At 43.3% G+C, this 19,815-nt stretch overlaps 1 protein-coding gene across 1 annotated transcript in view; it reads right to left on the bottom strand.

Moving 5' to 3' along the window:
• Positions 1-19,815, bottom strand: part of BRF1 (BRF1, RNA polymerase III transcription initiation factor subunit) — a 262,404-nt gene that overhangs the window by 146,668 nt on the left and 95,921 nt on the right. The window contains exon 4 of the mRNA XM_006018683.3: positions 1,543-1,574. Coding sequence (XP_006018745.1) covers positions 1,543-1,574 — 32 coding nt within the window. The remainder of the gene's footprint in view (positions 1-1,542; positions 1,575-19,815) is intronic.

Genomic DNA, 19,815 nt, shown 5'->3' with positions numbered 1-19,815 from the left:
GTCCCATGTCTCCAAGCTGGGATCCTTGCAGACCTGTGCCTCCATGCTGTACCTGTGTCAACCTGTGCTTCCTGCAAAGGCAAGGGGTGGCAAGATCCTAACAAGGAGAGGCAAGGCAGGATGGCATGGAACCCCAGAAATTCCCAGCACCCCATGCCAGGACCCATGCCGACCTGCACATCCAGGTGAGGCACAAGCAAACATGGGTTCCGCGAAAGAGATGCAGGGAAGCAAGACATTCAGGCAATCCCTGGGCAAAGAAAAAATGCTGCCTAATGTCCTGCATCAAGTCCCTGCCCAATGCAGAACAACAGGAGATGTGTTTTACCCAATAGAGTGGATCAGCTGTACTTGTGATCCACCTCATTTGGCAATGTTCATTTTTACATTTAGTGCCATTGGTGGGAATTCTAGCAGAGGTGTCCTTTGGAAGATGCAAATACTTTCAAGTGATGGTAAAGCATCTCAATTTTCCATTTTTTCCTAGGTACAATTTATCAGTCTTGGATTGCAGAACTAGATCTCAGGTAGGTAGTGGGGAGAGCCCATCTATCTGAAAATACTGGGTCTTACTCTGCCTTAGAAAGTCAATGAACTGTCTTATAGTTTTTTTTCCAACACCTCCATACCAATCTAAGAACTCTTCCATAGACTAATGACTATTTTAGTCCAGTATGTAGTATGACCTCTTTTGTAGATTCAGTACCTCTGATTATGTTTCATGTCTTGTAGTTTTACTGTGATCTCCCTATGTAGCAGTAAATTATATAAGAAATAATGGTTTGAAATGAAATAAACGTCACCCCACACACAGATATGTGGGCGAATACGCACACAACACTCACCCCCACACTCTATTTGGTTATAACTAACCATACAGCTTACTGAAAATTTGGAGCAGATAAGAATGTTAATTATTTTAAGAATTAAAGATTCATCCGATTATTCTAATTCCATCAGATTCCTTTAAGAAATAAATAGCCTTCAGAAGGATGCCATTTACAAAGACAGCTGGGAAGACAAATATAGACATTACCATCCTACTTGTATTGTATGCAAAATAGTTGCAATATGTCAAGAGAGTATATATGCACATTCATTAACAAAGCTCTATATCCACATGCTTAAAGTGTATACAGCTCTTAAAATACATTTTACAAAATGTGCCCCAGTGCTTTGCTAATATATTTAAGCGGCATTACCTACTAAGAAAAGTTATTTATGTCTTTAACAGCTGTTATTTTTTAAATGTGTAAAATCTGACCTTGTGGCACTGCAGTGCCATTGTAAGTGCTGATGGAAAGATTGTACTAACTGTTGATTTGTTATTTGTGAAGTTTAAAAAATAAAAGAAGCACTTGAGCTTTTATTTCACTGAACAATTACTCCAATTTACAAGCCCTATGATTTTCCTGTCCGGAATTTTTAAGGAAACAGATAATTACGGCTTCCTAAATACTACACATTGGTAGTTCTTTGCTTGTATTCGTTTTTAAGGTTTAATGTTTGAACAAAAGACTTAAACAAAAACAGATACAATACCTGAAGGAGGTCACTGAGGTCAAGTAACATGTCTGTGAAAAAGTCAAGGAATATGAATGCTTGTTACATGTGATAATGCTTGTTAAGTTGATTGGCACCTAAAAAAGGAAGAAATACAAATCAAGTCAGGCCAGCAGCATTAAAAAAATGGGTTAAGGAGTCTGCTGCTAACAGAGAGTATTAGTTTAGCACCCGAGGAGGTTCTGCCTACCGTCACAACAGGGCATGAGATGTCACTCCAGACAAACCAGGTATAAAAAGGAAGGGTTAAAATGGTCCCTTAAGAAGCAAGCAACACCTTGGGTAATGAACAAAGACTATGTATGCTGTATATGTATTCGTTTAAAAAAAAAAAAATCACACAGATGGTATGTCAGAGATGATGGCTTCATTTTTTTAAAATCTAATTAGTCATTTGATAATTGGACTGAGCCGAAGTAGGACTAGATAAAAATCCACAGAAGAAAAACTAGCTGACAGGCTAGAAAGATTGAGGACCCTCCAGGGGCAGGAAGAGAATGCCGCGTTAGCTCCACTCTTCTCCTTCCAGAAGAATAGGGGCCTTCACATCAGTTCCCATTATTTTTTATACTCGAGTCGTAAAGAGAAGGGGAAGGTGTAGGCTCCAAAATTGGAACAGACTAGTTTATTATGTAGAAATACAAACTACAATTAATTAACAAACCCAAACACCTTCCGAACAAAACCAAAACTACAAGAAAGACTTCAGCATTACATTTTTCTGACGCTATTAAATGGTTTCTTTTCTTATGCTACCTTAAAGGAAAAAATAGCAGGGATTAAAAACAGATAAACAATCTGCAGCTGCCAAAATAATAACTGCATAATAACAAACCAAAAATATATAGATAACAGCAGTTTATTTAAATATTTTTTGAAAAATAATTTTCTTAAACAAATTCTTCTTAATACCATGTGCCGAGTTGTGTGAGCATAAAGATTCTACACTTTGATGCTATTATCAAAGCTATTTTTTCCTTAAACTCCTTTTTTATGAGAATAAAGACAAAACCTGATATTGCCGTATTTGCTCACATACAACATCACTAAATACAACATGCGCCTTATTTTCAGAAGGCCCTAAAAAGGAAAAAAAGATCTTAACCTGGAGTACAGGTAATGACCTGAGGTCTCCAGGGCTGTGGGCTGCACACCAAGACTGGGGGCCAGGTCCACACACCAGAGCAGGGGGCTTGGGAACCAGAGGCCAGAGCTGGGAGCCACACACCAGCCCCAACCTCATGGGCAGGCCTGATCCAGCTGCCCCAGCACCAGGCCACATGGCAGGGCTCAATCCAGCTACAGTGGGGCTGGGGACCACATAGTGGGGAAACCACACACACTGACTCCACAGCCAGTCTGCAGTCCTGGACTCACTATGTCAGGTCCAACCCGGCAAGTGGCTCCAGAGCCAGCGCACACGATCTGTCCACATGGCCATTCCCATGCTCCAGCCAGGTCCAGCACATTGCTGGGGAGAGGGGGCTACCATGGGTTCCAGGTCTTTGGGGGTGGGAGCCATGGCAATTAATACTGTCACCACTCCCTGTCCCTCCCTCCCTCCCTGCTGCCAAAATGTCCAGACCCAAAGGGAGATTTTTTCCGCGCATATAATGAGCACCCTAAATTTTTCCCATCTGATCTTGGGGGAAAGGTACAGGTTATATATGAGAAAATATGGTAGCTAACTGGGTTTAGCATAAATACTATGAAAATGTTCTGGTTTTAGAATTAAAACAAACAATTCAACTGAAAAAGGCAACGTGCACATAACAGATCAAAAATATGGTAAAAGGAATAACCATAAATCATCACAGAATAATCTAGTATGCAGTTGTGCAACTCTTAGCCTGTGGACTGACATTTTTCTATGAATACCACCAGCTTGGATAGAGTAGAATCCCAATAAATTTATGTACAACCATTCATTTCATTTCCACTCAGCAATTTATCCCCATGTTATATTAAAACTATACAGGATTCAATACTCCATATTTCTATCTGCAAACATTTTAGTCAACGGAAAATAAAATAAATAAAAACAAAGTTCTACCCATCATACCATGCTAATATTCTCAGTACAAGGTAAACTTCAATAACACGAGACAATGGTACAGCCGGGCATTTTATTTGAAATGATCCCTGCAAATCTCTGAAATAAAACCTGAAATCATTATATAAATTTAGTAATCTTAAAAAATTAAAATCAGCAGCGAGACCGTGCAAAAACAATAACCCATTAAAAAAAAAATGTTAATGCAAAACAGAAACCCAAGCAAAGCAGTACTGAAACAGTCAGAGCTAGACTGGGCTTGCTTAGCAGGGAGGAAAAAAAATGAAAAAGCAGACTTTAAAATGGATGGGACAAAAAGACAACTGCTTTTCAATCATAGTGAGACTAGCAGGTCTGCCTGTCTCTCTCTCCCCTATCATGCACATGCACACACAAACAAATGCAGCTGGTTTTTAAAAGTTACACCCACTATAGCCTTCCTGAGTAGAAACATATCCACACTGTAGGCTGATTTCGTGCACAAACAGAATCTATCCCATCTTTTATTTGTAACAAGTACTTTAGGTCTCAGCTTTCAAAAGTGACTTGCGATTTATGTCTCAGCTTCTGAAAGAAACTAGTTAAAAACCCTGAATGTAGTTAATTCAGTTAGATATACATCTGATATTGCTAATAATTTTATTTTCAGTAGGAGTCAGGTACCATAAATACAGGCAACACTGAGGCAATGCACTACAACAATATAGCCACTTCCATGTGGTATCACAGAGGTCGGCAACGTTTTTGGGCAGAGGTGCCTACAACCTCTACTTGGAAGATGTTGGCATGCCAGGGGCAGATGGCAGGGGAGCTGTGTAGGGCCCAATCCTTTTTGTGGCAGCACAGTCCAGGCCCCTTCCCCGCCGTCCGCCCGTGCACCCGCCCCCAGCAACGCAGGTGGCCGGGGGGCTGGTTGGGCCCCAATCCTTTTTGTGGCAGCACAGTCCAGGCCCCTTCCCCGCCGTCCGCCCGTGCACCCGCCACCAGCAACAAGCCGAGTCAGGGCTTCACAGACCCCAGCGCAGATGCTTGCAGTCTTCCCGCCAACTGCTGCCAGCAGTCCAGGCTCCGTGGCAGGCGGCAGGGGCCTGCCCAGAGCCCAACCCAGCTGGGAAGCTGGGAAGCTGCAAGCGGCTGCAGTGTGGTCCATGGAGCCCCAGCCCAGTTCACTGCTGGCAGCAGGTGCACACGCACCTCAGGGCGGACAGCAGGAAAGGGGCCAGAGCTCTGCTGCCACAACAAGGACTGGGATCCTCACAACTCCTCCGCCGTCCACCCCAGGTGCAACGAGCTCCATGGACCGTGGTGCAGTTTCCTGCAGCTTCTCGGCTGCCTGCCACAGCCAGCCCAGGCTCTAGGCAGGCCCCTGCTGCCCAGCACAGGCTGCAAGCTGCTGCACCAGGGTCCAGAGAGCCCTGGCCCGGCTTGGTGCCAGCAATGGGTGCGCACATGCCTCCGGGAGGACAGCAGAGAAGTCACAAGAGGCCCAATCCTTGTGGCAGCACAGCCCCACCGCCCACCCCGAGGCACACATGCCAAACAAAATGCCTTAACATGCCATGTTCTGGCACGCGTGCCAGGGAGTTGCTGACCCCTGTGCTATCCCTTTGCCCACTGAAGCTGGCTCAAGGGTCCACTAAAATTTAAGCAAAGATCACAGTAAAAATATGGAGTTTCTGGATCTTATTTAAGCTAGCCTGCAGCACTCTCTCCATGATTAGATGCATGGTTGCCACAATGATGCAAGAGGATAAGGGAAATTTGAGTCATTCAGTACCAATGAGCTGGCCTACATTATGCATATTGTGAAAGCAATTATCAACAGGAAGTACTCGTAAAAACTATGCCATTGTTCTTAAGTTTGTTTTTGGAGGGTGGAAAAGTTCGGGAGAACGTGTAACAACTGAAAAAAAATCAGATTCTTTTATTTTATTTTTTATATATACAGCCACGCACATATTTTAAACTAATCTTAATATGGTTCTTCCTTAAAGCTTAAAAATAGCTTTTTTATGCACTATAAAAGCAAGCCCCTGAAAATGTCCTCAGAAGGAAAGAAAGCTGTTCGTATTGGAAAAACACACTCATGAAATTATCACAATATAAGCACAGGAATTTCATGGATCAACACAACCGTTAAATATAATAATTCCCAGGCCTCAACAGTTTTTGTAACTTCAAAAACAACAACAACAACTTACTAAAGGTTGAGGTGGATTCTCTATCACTGACAATTTTGAACTCGACATCAGCTGTTTTTTTCTATGAGACAAGCTCTAGTTCAAACATGATTTAATTCAGGGAAGTCCTTTGGCCTGTGTTATGCAGGAGGTCAGACTAAATGACCACAACAGTCCCTTCTGGCTTTACAATCTATGAATCTGAATAGTGTGGGAGCCTAGTGAATCACAGCACTAATGATCTCATCCCCAGCACCATAGGAAACAAAGTTCATGAAGGAATGAATAGCACTGGAAGCCTTACGTTGAAATACAAAAACAAACCAGCATTTGTACTTTAGACCAGCTTTCATTTCATATAGTCCAAGCAATTCTAAATATTCGCAAATGCCCTGTTTTCAGTGTTATCTTTTACCAGGAGGCAAGACTGCCATTTGGCAAAGTTATATTTAGACAGACATTGAAGACTAAATCACAGAAGATCTATTTAAAGTAAATCACAACCACTCGACACAATGTAGTCCAAAAAAACTCCCAATTCTCATTTTAATGGTCTGACTAAAGCTACAGAAAAGAGAAAACTCATGGAGACTCTCTCATGATATTGTGCCTGAAGTACTACAGGCCTTTGCCTTGTGAGCATCTATCAGCTGTATGTTGCAAGAGTTTTGCTACTTGAATTTTCAGGTTTTTGCAGATTGTTTTCCAAACACCAAATTTAATCATTGTTATTTGATTTTTTTTCCTTCCTCACTCAGTATTGCATGTAGATTCCTCAGTTGAGATTATAATGCATCTTCCTAGAAAAAAAGAGAGCCATACCCCATTATTGAGAATGCAGTGTCAATAAAAGTTACCATCTGCAAAGGACACAAGTTTATTGTCTTGTAGGGTTTTTGTTAAGAAAAAACAAAACAAAAAACAACCATAGTACAAACAATTGCATTAAAACTAACTAACGCTACACAGATTCAAAATGTGAAATCTCTTGTGTGCTTAAAAAAACAATGCAGCATGTGTTTACATTAACAGAAGAAAAAGTAAAAATCACTGAAGAGCTGAATGAAATGTCAAAAAGCTGGTGAAAATTAAGCCAATTTCTCCCCCCTGTGCGGGCCGCCTCCCGATCCCGTCCATGTCGCCATGTGCGAGCCGGGAGCGATATGCGGACCCGTCTTTGCACACGCGGGCTGTGGCCAGCAGCCCGGGCACGCGGGGTCAGAAGGGACCGTGCAGCGGCAAGGCTCGCACGGGCTAGAATTAGTCACAGACGCGTAGTGGTTGATTCAAAGATTATTTACTTACACCCAAGATGGTCGCGGTGTAGGCTGGACAGTTTCCCAGGTTCAGCTCCGCTTAAATCCTCGTTGGAGGACTACGACAAATTCAGTTCTTGGGCCCCGGAGTTGTTAAGGCTCTGCGGGTTCGGCAATTTCTTTCCCAACGGAGTTGTCGAAGCTCCGTGGGTTTGGTTCTTGAATATATAGGATAGGGCTACGTCTAGGATTGTGCTCGGCGACAGGGAGAGGCCAGAGGCTGTTTAGACCTCTGTTGCCTTCTTAAGAAATGAGTTGGGTTCGTAAGGATCCGCAGCGCTTAGAGATCTTCCCCCTCCCCCTCTCGGACTCCAATTGCTTTCTCTCCAACCTGGGCGGAAACCACCCAAGCTCTTTATACGGCTAGCAAGCCAATTGCTAGCCGCCACGTGTGCATAATTTAACACAAGCCAATAATGGGGCTCAAATCAAAATACAAATGGCAGGAACTCCTTTGCACCATGCATTTCTGAGATGCAAAAGAAATGCACCATGCAAAGAAAGCTACAAATTGGCGGGAAAATTCTCCGTTGCACCGGAGTTCTCCTTTGCAGCAGAAAACTCCACCGTGCAAAGAAGCTGTAATTGGCAGGAAAATAATTTAGCAGTGCCGAAGCACGCACAAAACAAAAATCACAACTTTGGCTTGTGACACCCCCGTTTTAAAGTCAGGATCAAATATTAGTATGGTTCTGCCTAGAGCAGTAATTCTTAACCATGGTGCCAGGGCACCTTGGGGTGCCTGGAAATCCTTTCAGTGATCCCGCAGGGTGCCACGCACAATTAGCACTGTTAGGTATACAAACACAATTCACAAAAATAAACCTGGAAATGTCAAATGGGAATCCACAATTCTGCCCTGTTGAAAGCTTTCCGAGTTCTTTGCAACAGAACTACGGCAAGTGGAAACTAAGAGCTGGCATTTTCCAAGTGGTGGCTCAAGTCTAAGAAGGTTGAGAACCACTGACCTAGAGACAAAGCCTTGGACACTATACAAGCAGCATGGAAAAACAGTCCTGACTTGAAGTGTTTGCAGTCTGACGAGATGAATGGGACAAAGGCTGGAAGGGAAAATTGAAGCACTGAAGTAAAGTGACCTGCTCCGATTCACTGGGTCTCTCTCCCCTGCATCTCTACCCTGCCTTCTGCCTGCCTAACTAACAGGAACTACCTGTCTGACCTGGCCAAAGTAACACAGCACTTTAGCAGACCCGTGACTTGACCTGTGGCAGAGTGCCAACCTGCAAGGGGCTGGGGGGGCAGGAGGATGGTGATCAGGCAGGGGGCACCATGTGCATGTGCCCACTCATACATGCACATGGCAGCCAGGCAGCCTGGACAGCAGCTCTCGCAGGTAAGTCTGGGGGTGGGGGATAGAGGCTCCCACAGGGAGGGTCCCTCCCTGTGGGAGGCAGGTGGGACTGGAGCTGCTGCCCAGCCAGGTGGTGCATGGGGCAAGGGGCCAGAATGCGCCCCACAGGGCCTGGGCAGAAAGCAGGATACAGTCGCGGGTGGCTCATCGGAGAGGCTGGCTCCCTGATGCTGGGGAGGGGCATGTACCCCCCCAGATTTGTGCGTGTGTCGGGGTGGATGCAGGCTGGCGGCTGTAGACTCAGGGCTCCCTGCCCTGCTGCCTTACCCCCAGGGCCATCCACGGCCTGCCAGGCAGGACCCATCATGGCAGGGCAGAGTGTGGGCAGGGAGACTTGGTGCTGTAGCCTACACCACCATGGTGAGGTGCCCCCTGCCCGCCTGGCAGCAGCAGGGGACACAATTCTGCCCTGCTGCACAGGGCTATATGTCTATCTAGATATAGATATATAGATGGTGCACAACTCCGCACCATCACCCCCATTGCTGCCCAGCGGCCAGGGGGCACCTCATCATGGTGGCACAGGGCTCACACAGCAACAACACCAAGCCTTCCCACCCACCCCAGGTCTCACCTGCAAAGCCACACAGACCCCAGGGGAATGACAGCCAGGCAGGGAGCCCACAGTGGGCAGCCTGCATCCACCCCCCCAACCTCCACAGGCTCTGCTCCAGCTGTGCCACCCATGGGGGAGGAAGCGGGCTCCACACTCCGCTCCGCTGCAGTAGCTGTCAACTCCCACAGGCAGCAGCCAGGGCTCAGGCTCTGCTGGGGGGGGACAGGGCTACAGTCCTGGGTCCCTGACCCCAACAGCCATGGCAGCTGGGTGCCCCCTCCAGCAGGGCTGGGAGGGGGAAAGGGAGTTGAGGGTAGGGAGTGAGGGGCACCAGCAGGGCCCAGGAGGCTGTGGGTGGGGAGTGAGGGGCACCAGCGGGGTCAGGACTGTGGCTTGGAAATGAGGGGCAATGGCATGGGCAAGGCACCAGCATATCAGGACTGTTCAGCACCACAAAACAGTGGGGTGGAGACAGCCACAACTGGACCTGCATCCTGGTGAGCAACAGGGGTAGGTGGAGCTCTGATTTTCCATGATAAAAATCTCAAAGTCAAATGCCCAAATTTATAGGAATTTAGAATTTATTTTATTACAGTAATTGAGGCACTGGTAGGCTGCCAAACTGCTTTAAATTCTAAATATATCAATGAAACATTGTGTTCAACTGATATCTATCTATAGATAGGTAAGTCCCAAAATTACCTATTCCAGCCTTACCTATAGCTTAACAGTTGGGGCAGTCAGAGAGGGAGGGTTGTACTTCCTCACTCTCAGAGCCTAGACCCTAGGTCCCAGACTTCCTCAGCAAGAGCTCCACCCATAAAACACGGTGGGGACCACTATGACCCTAAACTGATTCCTTGTCTTCAACGTGTACACTCTATGCTCATCCAAAGCCTCATCAAAACATTGCCCTGGTCTGCTGACGAAAAATGCCTGCATGTATGTCTTGAAAAGTACCGTTACCCTGCTCAATAAATTATAGTGTATAAATACAGAGAGAGCGCTTTATTTTTTCCATGCTAGAAGCCAAGTGTTATATCTCTGTTTACATGCACATGCTAAATCTAAGTCTAGTGCACTGGTATTAAGTGTTCCTTAAAGAATAATGATGTCAACAGATAATCTTGTTTGGAGGAAGGCTCTGGCTGTTGCTGCATGGTTATGCTAGCATCAAGACAAGATCTGCTCAACCCTCAAGCAATGTTTAACTGCTGTTACCAATGAATTCAGTCTCTGTTTGTATACACACCATCAAACACCTGCACGTGCAATGCATATTCATCTTTTAAAACAACTGACACCAATGCAGCAATCCATCTTCCTTAGAGTTGCCCAATCTTTTTGCCCCATTAGCTGGACGAGTGCTGCACGGTGGGTCCATGGGCCAGATCCAGTCCATGGGCCCAATCCAGCATGTATGGGACCCAGCCTCACATGCCAGATCAGGCCCCACTGCCCAGGCCCCACGCATGCTGAATTGGGCCCCAACCTCATGCATGCCAGCAGGATCCCACGCATAGGGCCATGTTATCTGGTCTGAAGGGTGTGGAAAATTGGTGGTTAGAGAGGAGGGGCCAGAAACTGTGGTAGCATTAATTGCCACCGCTCCCTGACCCTCCCAAACCTGGCCAAATTTCGGGACCTTGGGGAGCCCCATGGGCTAGATCACAAAGCTCGGTGAACCATCTCTGGCCCATGGACCACTGGTTGAGAACCCTTCACCTACACTAAAGACTGCACCTTCTTCTGACAGCCGTACAGAAGAAATTAAATTTCAAAGCTGTCATTTTTTGACTGATGACCTTCTGGTTAGCTTTGATGGAAAGATTGGCTTTCAAACCCTGTAAGGTTCCTGTATTAAAAGTCCAAAATAAATGTGTTAACAAGTTCCCAAAATCTAGCACAATGAGACACCGAAGATTGTATTAGTCCTCCCATTACAAGAATCTCTTTTATAGGGATGCAAATATGCATATGCATAGTTTTTTAAATATTTTACTTTAAAAATTGTCAACATTGCCAAAGTTTGCTGTATCCAGAGGATAAGTAAATTGAAAAGCAAGAATCCCCACAATATTTGATCCACATATTCCAACTTGCCCTGAAAGCCATGCTTATTTAAGAGTACAGTTCATTCTCCATGTTTCATGGACCTTCTACATTTAAAAAGAGAGGCTTATAAAGGAAGACAGGAAACACCATTAAGGAGAAGTATTCTGTACTAGTCTGCACCTGTAGGGAGCAAACTAGGAAAGCCAAGACTGCAACCGAACTCAAACTAGCTATATGAATCAAGGACAATAAAACGTCCTTCTTTAGACATGTGGGGAGTCGAAAGAAAAACAAGGGCAACGTTGGACCCCTGCTAAACCACCTGGGGCAGCTGACAATCAACAACCACGAAAAAGCCAACCTGCTTTATGATTACTTTGTGTCGGTTTTTCACCAGCCCAAAGGGACCTCGCTGCCTAACATGATGCGGCATGACCAGGGGGAGGATGAATATATGCCCACCATTGGCATAGATCTTGTGATGGAGCACCTTGAGAGGCTGGACATCCACAAATCAGCTGGTCCGAAGAGATTGCACCCAAGAGTGCTAAAGGAACTGGCAGACATCATAGCACGGCCACTGACAAGGATCTTTGAGAACTCATGGCACTCGGGTGAAGTGCCTGAAGACTGGAAGAGGGCCAATGTGGTACCTATCTTCAAGAAAGGGAGGAAAGAAGACCCAGGAAACTACAGGCCAATCAGTTTGACCTCAATCCCTGGAAAGATCTTGGAAAAAATTATCAAAGAAACCATTCTTGACAGGCTAACATTCTGAGGGACAGCCAGCACGGGTTTGTAGCCGGTAGGTTTTGCCCAACCAATCTCAAGTCCTTCTATGACCATGTGACGTGTATCACCTGGACAAAAGGGAAGAGGTTGATATCATGTATTTGGACTTGAAAAAAAAGCCTTTGACATAGTGCCCTGCAATGTGCTCATGAAAAAAATTGGGAAACTGTGGCCTGGACTACACTACAGTCTGCTGGCTGGGGAACTGGCTCCGAGGTTGGACCCAGAGAATGGTAGTTGATGGAACTGAATCAACATGGTGCATGGTGACTAGTGGGGTCCCCCCAGGCTCCACACTCAGACCTGTACTCTTGAATGGTCTTTATAAACGATCTGGACTCTGGTGTCAGAAGCAAACTGGCCAAGTTCGCTGATGACATGAAACTTTGGGGAAGAGTACCACACTTGAGAATAGGCTGGTGATCCAGGCTGACCCTGATAGGCTTGCAAGATGGGGGAAAACCTGATGGCATTCAATACAGAGAAATGCAAGGTGCTCCATCTTGGGGGGAGGAGGGAGAGAAGAACACCACATCACATTTATAGGCTTGGCAAAGCTACACTTGCTAGCACCACAACCGAAAGAGACCTGGGGGTCATGATTGATCACAAGATGAACACGAGCCACCAATCCGATACTGCAGCCAGCAAAGCAAACAAAACTCTGGCTTGCATCTACCGATGCATCCCAAGCAAGACCCAGGATGTCATCCTCCTGCTGTACTCAGCCTTGGTGAGGCCGCAGCTGGAGTACTGCATCCAATTCCGGGCTCTGCAATTCAGGAAGGATGTGGAAAAGCTTGAAAGAGTCCAGAGGAGAGCCACACGCATGATCAGAGGACAAGAGGGTAGGCCTTATGAAGAGAGGCTGCGAGCCATGGGACTCTTCAGCCTGGAGAAGCGCAGGCTCAGGGGTGGGTTGGTGGCAGCCTATAAGTACATAAGGGGTATGCATCAGGATTTGAAGGAATGTCCATTCACCAGAGCACCCCAAGGGATGACAAGGTCCAATGGTCACAAACTCCTGCAAGACTGTTTTAGGCTGGACATAAGGAAAAAACGTCTTTATTGTTTGAGCTCCCAAGGCCTGGAATAGACTCCCCCCAGAGGTGGTGCAAGCACCTACTCTGGACCCTTTTAAGAAACTTTTGGATGCTTATCTTGCTGTGATCCTTTGACCCTAACTCACTTCCCGCCCTTCCTGCAGGGGGCTGGACCCAATGATCTTCCGAGGTTCCTTCCAGCCCTAATGTCCACGTCATCAGATATGTTACATTCTGACACTGAACATACCAGTCACAAGAGTTTGGATTATATGGATTGCTCTCCACTGGGAAATGGACTGAACAACTCTTACAATATAGACACCCAAATCTTACAACAGTCTGGTATCATAATCTAAGTTAAAGGCTCTATGAGTCGATATCAAACCACTGAGTCATTTACCAGTCTCACGTTTATGGACAATAAATGCAGCTTGGTGCTGAAATTAGTAGGTTACTAGTTATTAGTGATGCCTGTTAAGTCAGTGTAACAAGCAATTTGTAAAATGAAGTCTTCAAAAGTAGTCTAAGGGATTATCCATATCTTTCATTACAATTATGGAAGATGTACAGCTAAATCCCTTCAAAAATATCTACTTATGCCTAAATAATAAGAGTTTACACTCAATATGAATGTTTTACTCTGCACAAGATAAAAGAATTAACTGTGAAACTAACTCACTGTAGTGTTGCAGCCTTTCCACATTTGTTTGTTCAGTGTCATGAATTGCTGAGTAAAACTTTATTACTAAAACCAGTTGCAATGTACTGATATTGCAGAAGTACTTTAGAACTAATAAATCTAAAGTTTATAACAAAAATGCCCAACCAATTTTGTTGGCTGTACCTATAATAATCTTGAAAGGGAGTCTTGCACCCATCCACAAATTGCTTCTAACATGTTACTGTTCTTATATTAAAATGAATATAACCACACTGACCTGGTAACATATAACTAGAGTCTAATACCACATGCAGCAACTGCAGAAACCTATCTAAGTGCATATCTCTACAAGTCCACGTACACATTTCAGTATTCTGTTTACAAGTTTTATTATCTATGCTAGAAACACACTATGTTGCTTGGGCTCACATTACTCACAAAGTTACTCATTAGCTCACAAGCACTCACAAGTTAAACATTAGCCCAAATGATTACTACAGAAACTTTTACTACACTGAAGCAATGCATTTTGTATATGCCACAAGTAAAAAGAAATTAGGCATATTACAGAGTGGGTATTTTTTTTAAATATGTATTTGAACTATTTTTCTGTCTCCTTTGCCAATGAGATCATGTACTGTAATTACCATGAGCCCAATTGTACAGGGCTCAGAGACAGAAAGCGTAAAAAAAAAACCCCAAAACCCCCAAACAAACAACACGACCACTACAAATAGCCTTTCTAGTCCTAAAACTTGTATTCCAATGTTTAGCAGCCTAGATGCAAGTGGCACTTCATCTTGTGAAACTGGGTAGGAACACACATTTCCTAGCCTTTTTTGGATATAAAACTGTTCCAGATTTGAAGTCTAGTATTTTATGCCTAAAACAGTTGTTTCTGGGCCAAGACTGAAGTTGGGCTTTGAGCAGGCATTATTTAGCAGGAAAAAGTTGAGATTTCATTAGTCAGGAAAGAACTAACATTTCTGGGATGGTATTATTAATTTAGCTTTAAAGGCAAGGATCAGAAACTAATCAGAGTTAGAAAAATAAACCTCACTGTGATAAATTAGTGGTCTGGTAGCATGTTCAAAGGCACATGATAAGTTTTATATACGTAGAGGGGGAAAAAAAACTCTATTCCCTTTATTTCTTTATTAATGATTCTCTCTTATAAAATTAAACATGGGATTGAGGAGATTTACCACTGCCTTGCTGGGTGACCCTGCACAAGTCACTTCAACCTCTCTGTGCTGGTTTCCCCACCTGTACAATGAGCATAAGGATGCTTACTTCCTTTGTGAAGCAAAGCAGAAGGCGCTCTCTCTCATTTTTTTTTTTTATAGTGAGGAACTATTTTTGAAGCTATTTGTCTTCCCTTTTGAAGGTTAAATTCTGCCCCGTCTCACACCACAAACAACCCTACAATTATCAGTTATGATATGCAAGTCAGCACAGAACTCTGCCCAGCCATCAGAAAAAAACCCAACAGACTAGGCCAGGAGCTGAAAAACCTAATGAAAATTTTATCATGAAAACAGAAAATCTATACTAAAGACTGAACTTCATTTCAGCTTCACTTCAAGTCCTAGTTTTTTGCCACAGAACTATCCAAAATGCACAGTTAAAATGATACCATAACAAGCTTTAATTTTTTTCATTCAATTTTGAATTGAATTTAATTTTGTTCCAATTTATTCTAAATTAACTTAATATATGCTGGTGCTCACTATTTGAGAAAATTCAGGAAGTGTCAATTTCAGGCCCATTTACACATTTATCAGTGACTCATCTTGACGAAGTACTCTGCAATGAGTAACAGAAAAGCTAATTTTTTTTTATGAAGCATGTGTACACATTTCAGCATTTAAGTCACTGAAACTTTCATTAAGCAATTTGTTGCAATTCTACACTTGTCAGACTTTACTATTCTGTTGACACTGTTTTCAATATTTTCAATGTTTAAACAGAAAGCTCACAAAGCATTCCAACACAATGTAGCATGGCATCAGTTGGTGAACACCACAATAAAGTTAATTTACTTGCAAATGGCATTTCTCAAGTTTTTAAATGTTAACAACCTTCATTAAACAGTTTTAATCAAGATAGAAAATGGGGAATATTTTCTTGAAGTGTCATTTGAAACTTTTAATCCTACATTATCTTCTCTTTAATCCTCCAACGATGTCAAACACTTATCTCATGTCTCTCTTACAGCACAGAAACTGTTCTTTCATTATCAGTTTTTAAGATGTTGTAAACTTATCTCAGCTGCTGAAATTCTTCCTGCAGGGGAAAAAAAAAGTAATGATGTACTTATCTGCCTCTGGGAAAATAAAAACTGCCAATGATATGCTGGAAAAGATCTAGTCAGGCTCCTTTTACACGGCATTGCAATAGTTCTATTGTGACCAGGCAGCGTGATTTCAAATAGCATTCTCCAGAACAGATTGCAATCTGTGAAAATACAGCTCTACTCTGAAAAATGACTAAGAATGGCATTATGGGTTCCATGTTTACAGCATCTCACTGATTCAATGTCATATTTGTTCAGCTTTCCAGTGAAATGATAACTCTTTCTAAGTGCCAGCTCTGCAAACTGAACTTCGTATTGAAAGTCAAACTGGGAACTCTCCTGCCTATGCATCAGGAATCAAGAGGCTGCAGACAAATTCCACATCCTCATTTACCAGCTAGAAAATGCAGAAAGGCCAAAAGCAGGTCAGCCGATTTAATATGCAGCTTCAAAGCAGAGTTAGGTGCCAAACAGTGCAGTGTAAGGTACACGAACGAGCGGGCCTCAGCAAATGCGAGTTCTGTTCCCAGCTCTGCCACTGGTCTGCTGAACGACCTTGAACAAGGCACTTCACCTCTCTACTACGATTCCATTTCTCCATCTGTTCAATGGGAACAATGATCCTTTTTAAAATTTTTTTAATAGTCCTACAAAATCTATGTAAAAGCTGGATATTGCCAGCTACATGCACCATCAACTGGTAGAGGTCTGAATTTTCATAACAAAATAGTATCTGTTATTGAATAACAAAGTTAGACCTCTTGCATCGATTATTTCAAGAGATTTAGTAACGACATGCACAGATACAAAACGAAGGGAGAGGAAAGAGACTGATTTACAAAGTATTAAGTGGAACCTGATTACGAGAACATGGCAAATTCCTATACAGCGAAGGAATCCAGTGATCAAACTTTCACCAAAGAGCATCTGAAATCCTTATTACAATAGAGCAGCTCTGAGGGCTTAGTTAAAGCTGTTTCAGGGTTTTCAGTGTGACATGCTAGTTCTACCATTGGCCCCTCATCAGCACAGGCATAGGCACTGTATCACAACAGAGCTGCACTGCTTGATCTTCCCCATATTGCTACAAAGCAGGCCTCAAAAACCCTTTCAACTATAAACAGAACTAGGACTACCCAGGGTGAAATAACATATCCTACCCCACACCCATTACAAGCCTTATTCCTTTCTGTTTTAGAATGCTGCATTTGTATCAGCTATAATGAGCATCACTATTCATTTTCTATGAGATTTTAAAACATAACTTGCTAGATCTTTACCCCTTCTCTGTCATGTTTTTTCTTCCTACACTGAGCAAAAGGCAGGTCAGGGTGGCACATTATAAACTAACTGGTACTAGACCACAGTTTCTTTTTCCTGCATTGTGTCCTATGTTTCCTCCACATTCTCTCCCTCTTTCTCTACTTCGGCTCATCCTTCTTCCCCACCTTTCCCCCCCACCCCTCTCAAATCTTCCATATTTCTCTGACCAAAAGAGATTTGGGATAAGCACCTGATCACAAGAAGAATGACCAGAAGAATAAATTTTAAAGCAAAGCGTTCCAGCCAAGGTGAATAAAAATCAACTTTTTTTTAAATAAAAAAATAGGACTTCTGTTATTTAAATTATTTTTTTTATTTAAGCATATTTTTTTTTATTTCTTAAGATGCTTTTAAAAAAAACAAAAAACTTATATAGTTCTAATTTAAGATACATTAAAGCTCAAATCTATCATCATGGAATAGGGATTATAACTTCTAATTATATACTATTTGAGACTATATATTCATGTAACCTTTTTAGAAAAGTTTTATAAATAGGTCACAACAGGCCATGGATTATATTAGGGGCCCAATCTTATGGGGTTCCCAGAGGCTCCTCTTTAGATTAGTAAAGATTAAAGAAACCCACTCTACCCAATGGGACTCAATGGGATCTTCTAGACTGAGCACTAAGTATCTCTGTGATGCTCAGTTTCAGTTTTCAAAATGGATTTCTGTCTCCAGAGATAGCAGCCTTGTTACCAGCAGTATATGGAGATGAGAGATGGCAGACCTGATGACCTACCCACCAGCCCTCTTGTCTCTCTGCAAGAGGTACACCATGTCAAGCCCTTACCTCGCTCTACAAATGCAGTTTCAAGAGGTTAAATGAGTAGGAGATATCAAGCAACAAGAATGCACTTTTTGTGGAAAACCATGATTAAATCGAGGCTGCCTGACCAGTGATTTAAATTGATCTGATTTAAATCAAATACATCCTGGTTCCAGCATCCAGAGACCATTCTTACTGAGAATCAAAGGCCATGTACAGAGGGCACAGGACTGCTGCTGAGTAAACAGGCCTCATCCATTCATTCCTGCCTCACAGGGACTCAACCTAGGAACTAAGTAGTACAGAATGGTTTAGAAGGGTCCTGAGCATGTTGCTCAACTGAAAGACTTGCTCCAGCTCCATGTCTGCTCAAATAAGCAGGGCTTGTTACTCAACAGCAATCCCAGGTTTTGGAGCATAGCAGTATGGACACATGGGACACGTCTACACGAAACACCTTAATGAGCAGTGGACCGTTTTACAGTACATTCGCGTGTCACTGCAAAAACCATGCTAATGCGCTAATACACAGTATAATTAGTCTACTGCGCATTAAGTGACACAAAAAAAGTTTGCTACTGCATATTAGGACAGCTACTCTGCCTTTCTTTATCTATATTAAAGGTACTAAACTTAATGCACAGTAGCAAAGGTGTATTAATGAACACGTAAATGTGCCCAAGGAGCACCAAAACTAGGAAAGGAATCAGAGCTTGGTATTTTCCGACTCTCAGACAAGTAGCAGCCAATCCTCCCTCCCCACACACTCGCCACTCCCTCCAACTGTCCAACTGCTGGAGAGAAGAAACACTTCTATTCTTTGCACTATCCTGCAACTGAATCTCCTGGTTTTTTTCTTTTTCTTCTGATAGAGAAGAGGGGTTCTCTCTAATCTACCCTTCCTCCAACCTCTGTTTTACTGCCCTCCTTTCCCCCAAGAGAACTGCTTCACTGTCTTATTCTGTTCGCAGCTTTTCCACTTTAAAGCAGAGTGAAACTAACCCATTTGTCAGTGTCCCTGATGCCTGGAGAATTTCACTGTTTCTTCTTGGAAAGACTATGTACCACAACCGAGACATTAGATGAATTGGGCTGAAGATACAGAAAAGCAATAGTGAATTCTTTCCCATATGCAATAATTGTTTTCTACTTGCGCAGGGGGGTTTTTTGCCACAATGAGTGCTGGAAATTTCTATTTAGAAAAGGAAAAACAATAGAAGAAGATTCTGCAGAAGCTAAGGGTATGCACCTGGGAAAACTTCCATTCAACTTCTATTAACTAACACGTAGAACGTTCTCTTGCTTAATCTATTGATCCAGGCACAACTGTAAATTCCAGCAGTCTCTATAGAATGGATTTCTTCAACAATGATGCTTCATTATCTGGTACTTTTTACTAACCCTAATTTTCCTGAAGACTTTCCTGCAGATTGGCCAAGTCAAGGATGGTCCATTAGTAATTTCAATGGAAACCCTCTGATAAACTTCAATTTCAGAGAAATCTGTTCTTTGGCCCGTCAGGAATAGAGTCTGACTAAGTCAAGAGACCAAGAACACAGCACACAAAGCACTATCATTTCCTTGGAGTCAGTCTCAGAACAGCAGAGACTCCCTATGCCTGAAAAAGGGTGATTGCACTCAAAAGCTTGCAAAGAACTTTTTCCCCCAACTACTCAGTTGGTCTAATAAAAGATCTGACATCTACTCAAAGAACCTTGCCTGCCTGTGTCCTTAGACCAACAAGGCTACAACCAAAAACCCAGCAGCTATCATTTCCACAGCTTTAGCAGCTGGCTGTGGAAGAGCCATCTTCACTATGAAAAGAGGTGT

This window comes from Alligator sinensis, unplaced genomic scaffold (genome assembly GCF_000455745.1).
Source record: "Alligator sinensis unplaced genomic scaffold, ASM45574v1 scaffold13_1, whole genome shotgun sequence".
Lineage (NCBI taxonomy): Eukaryota > Metazoa > Chordata > Crocodylia > Alligatoridae > Alligator > Alligator sinensis.
This window is presented reverse-complemented; position numbering and strand designations above follow the sequence as displayed.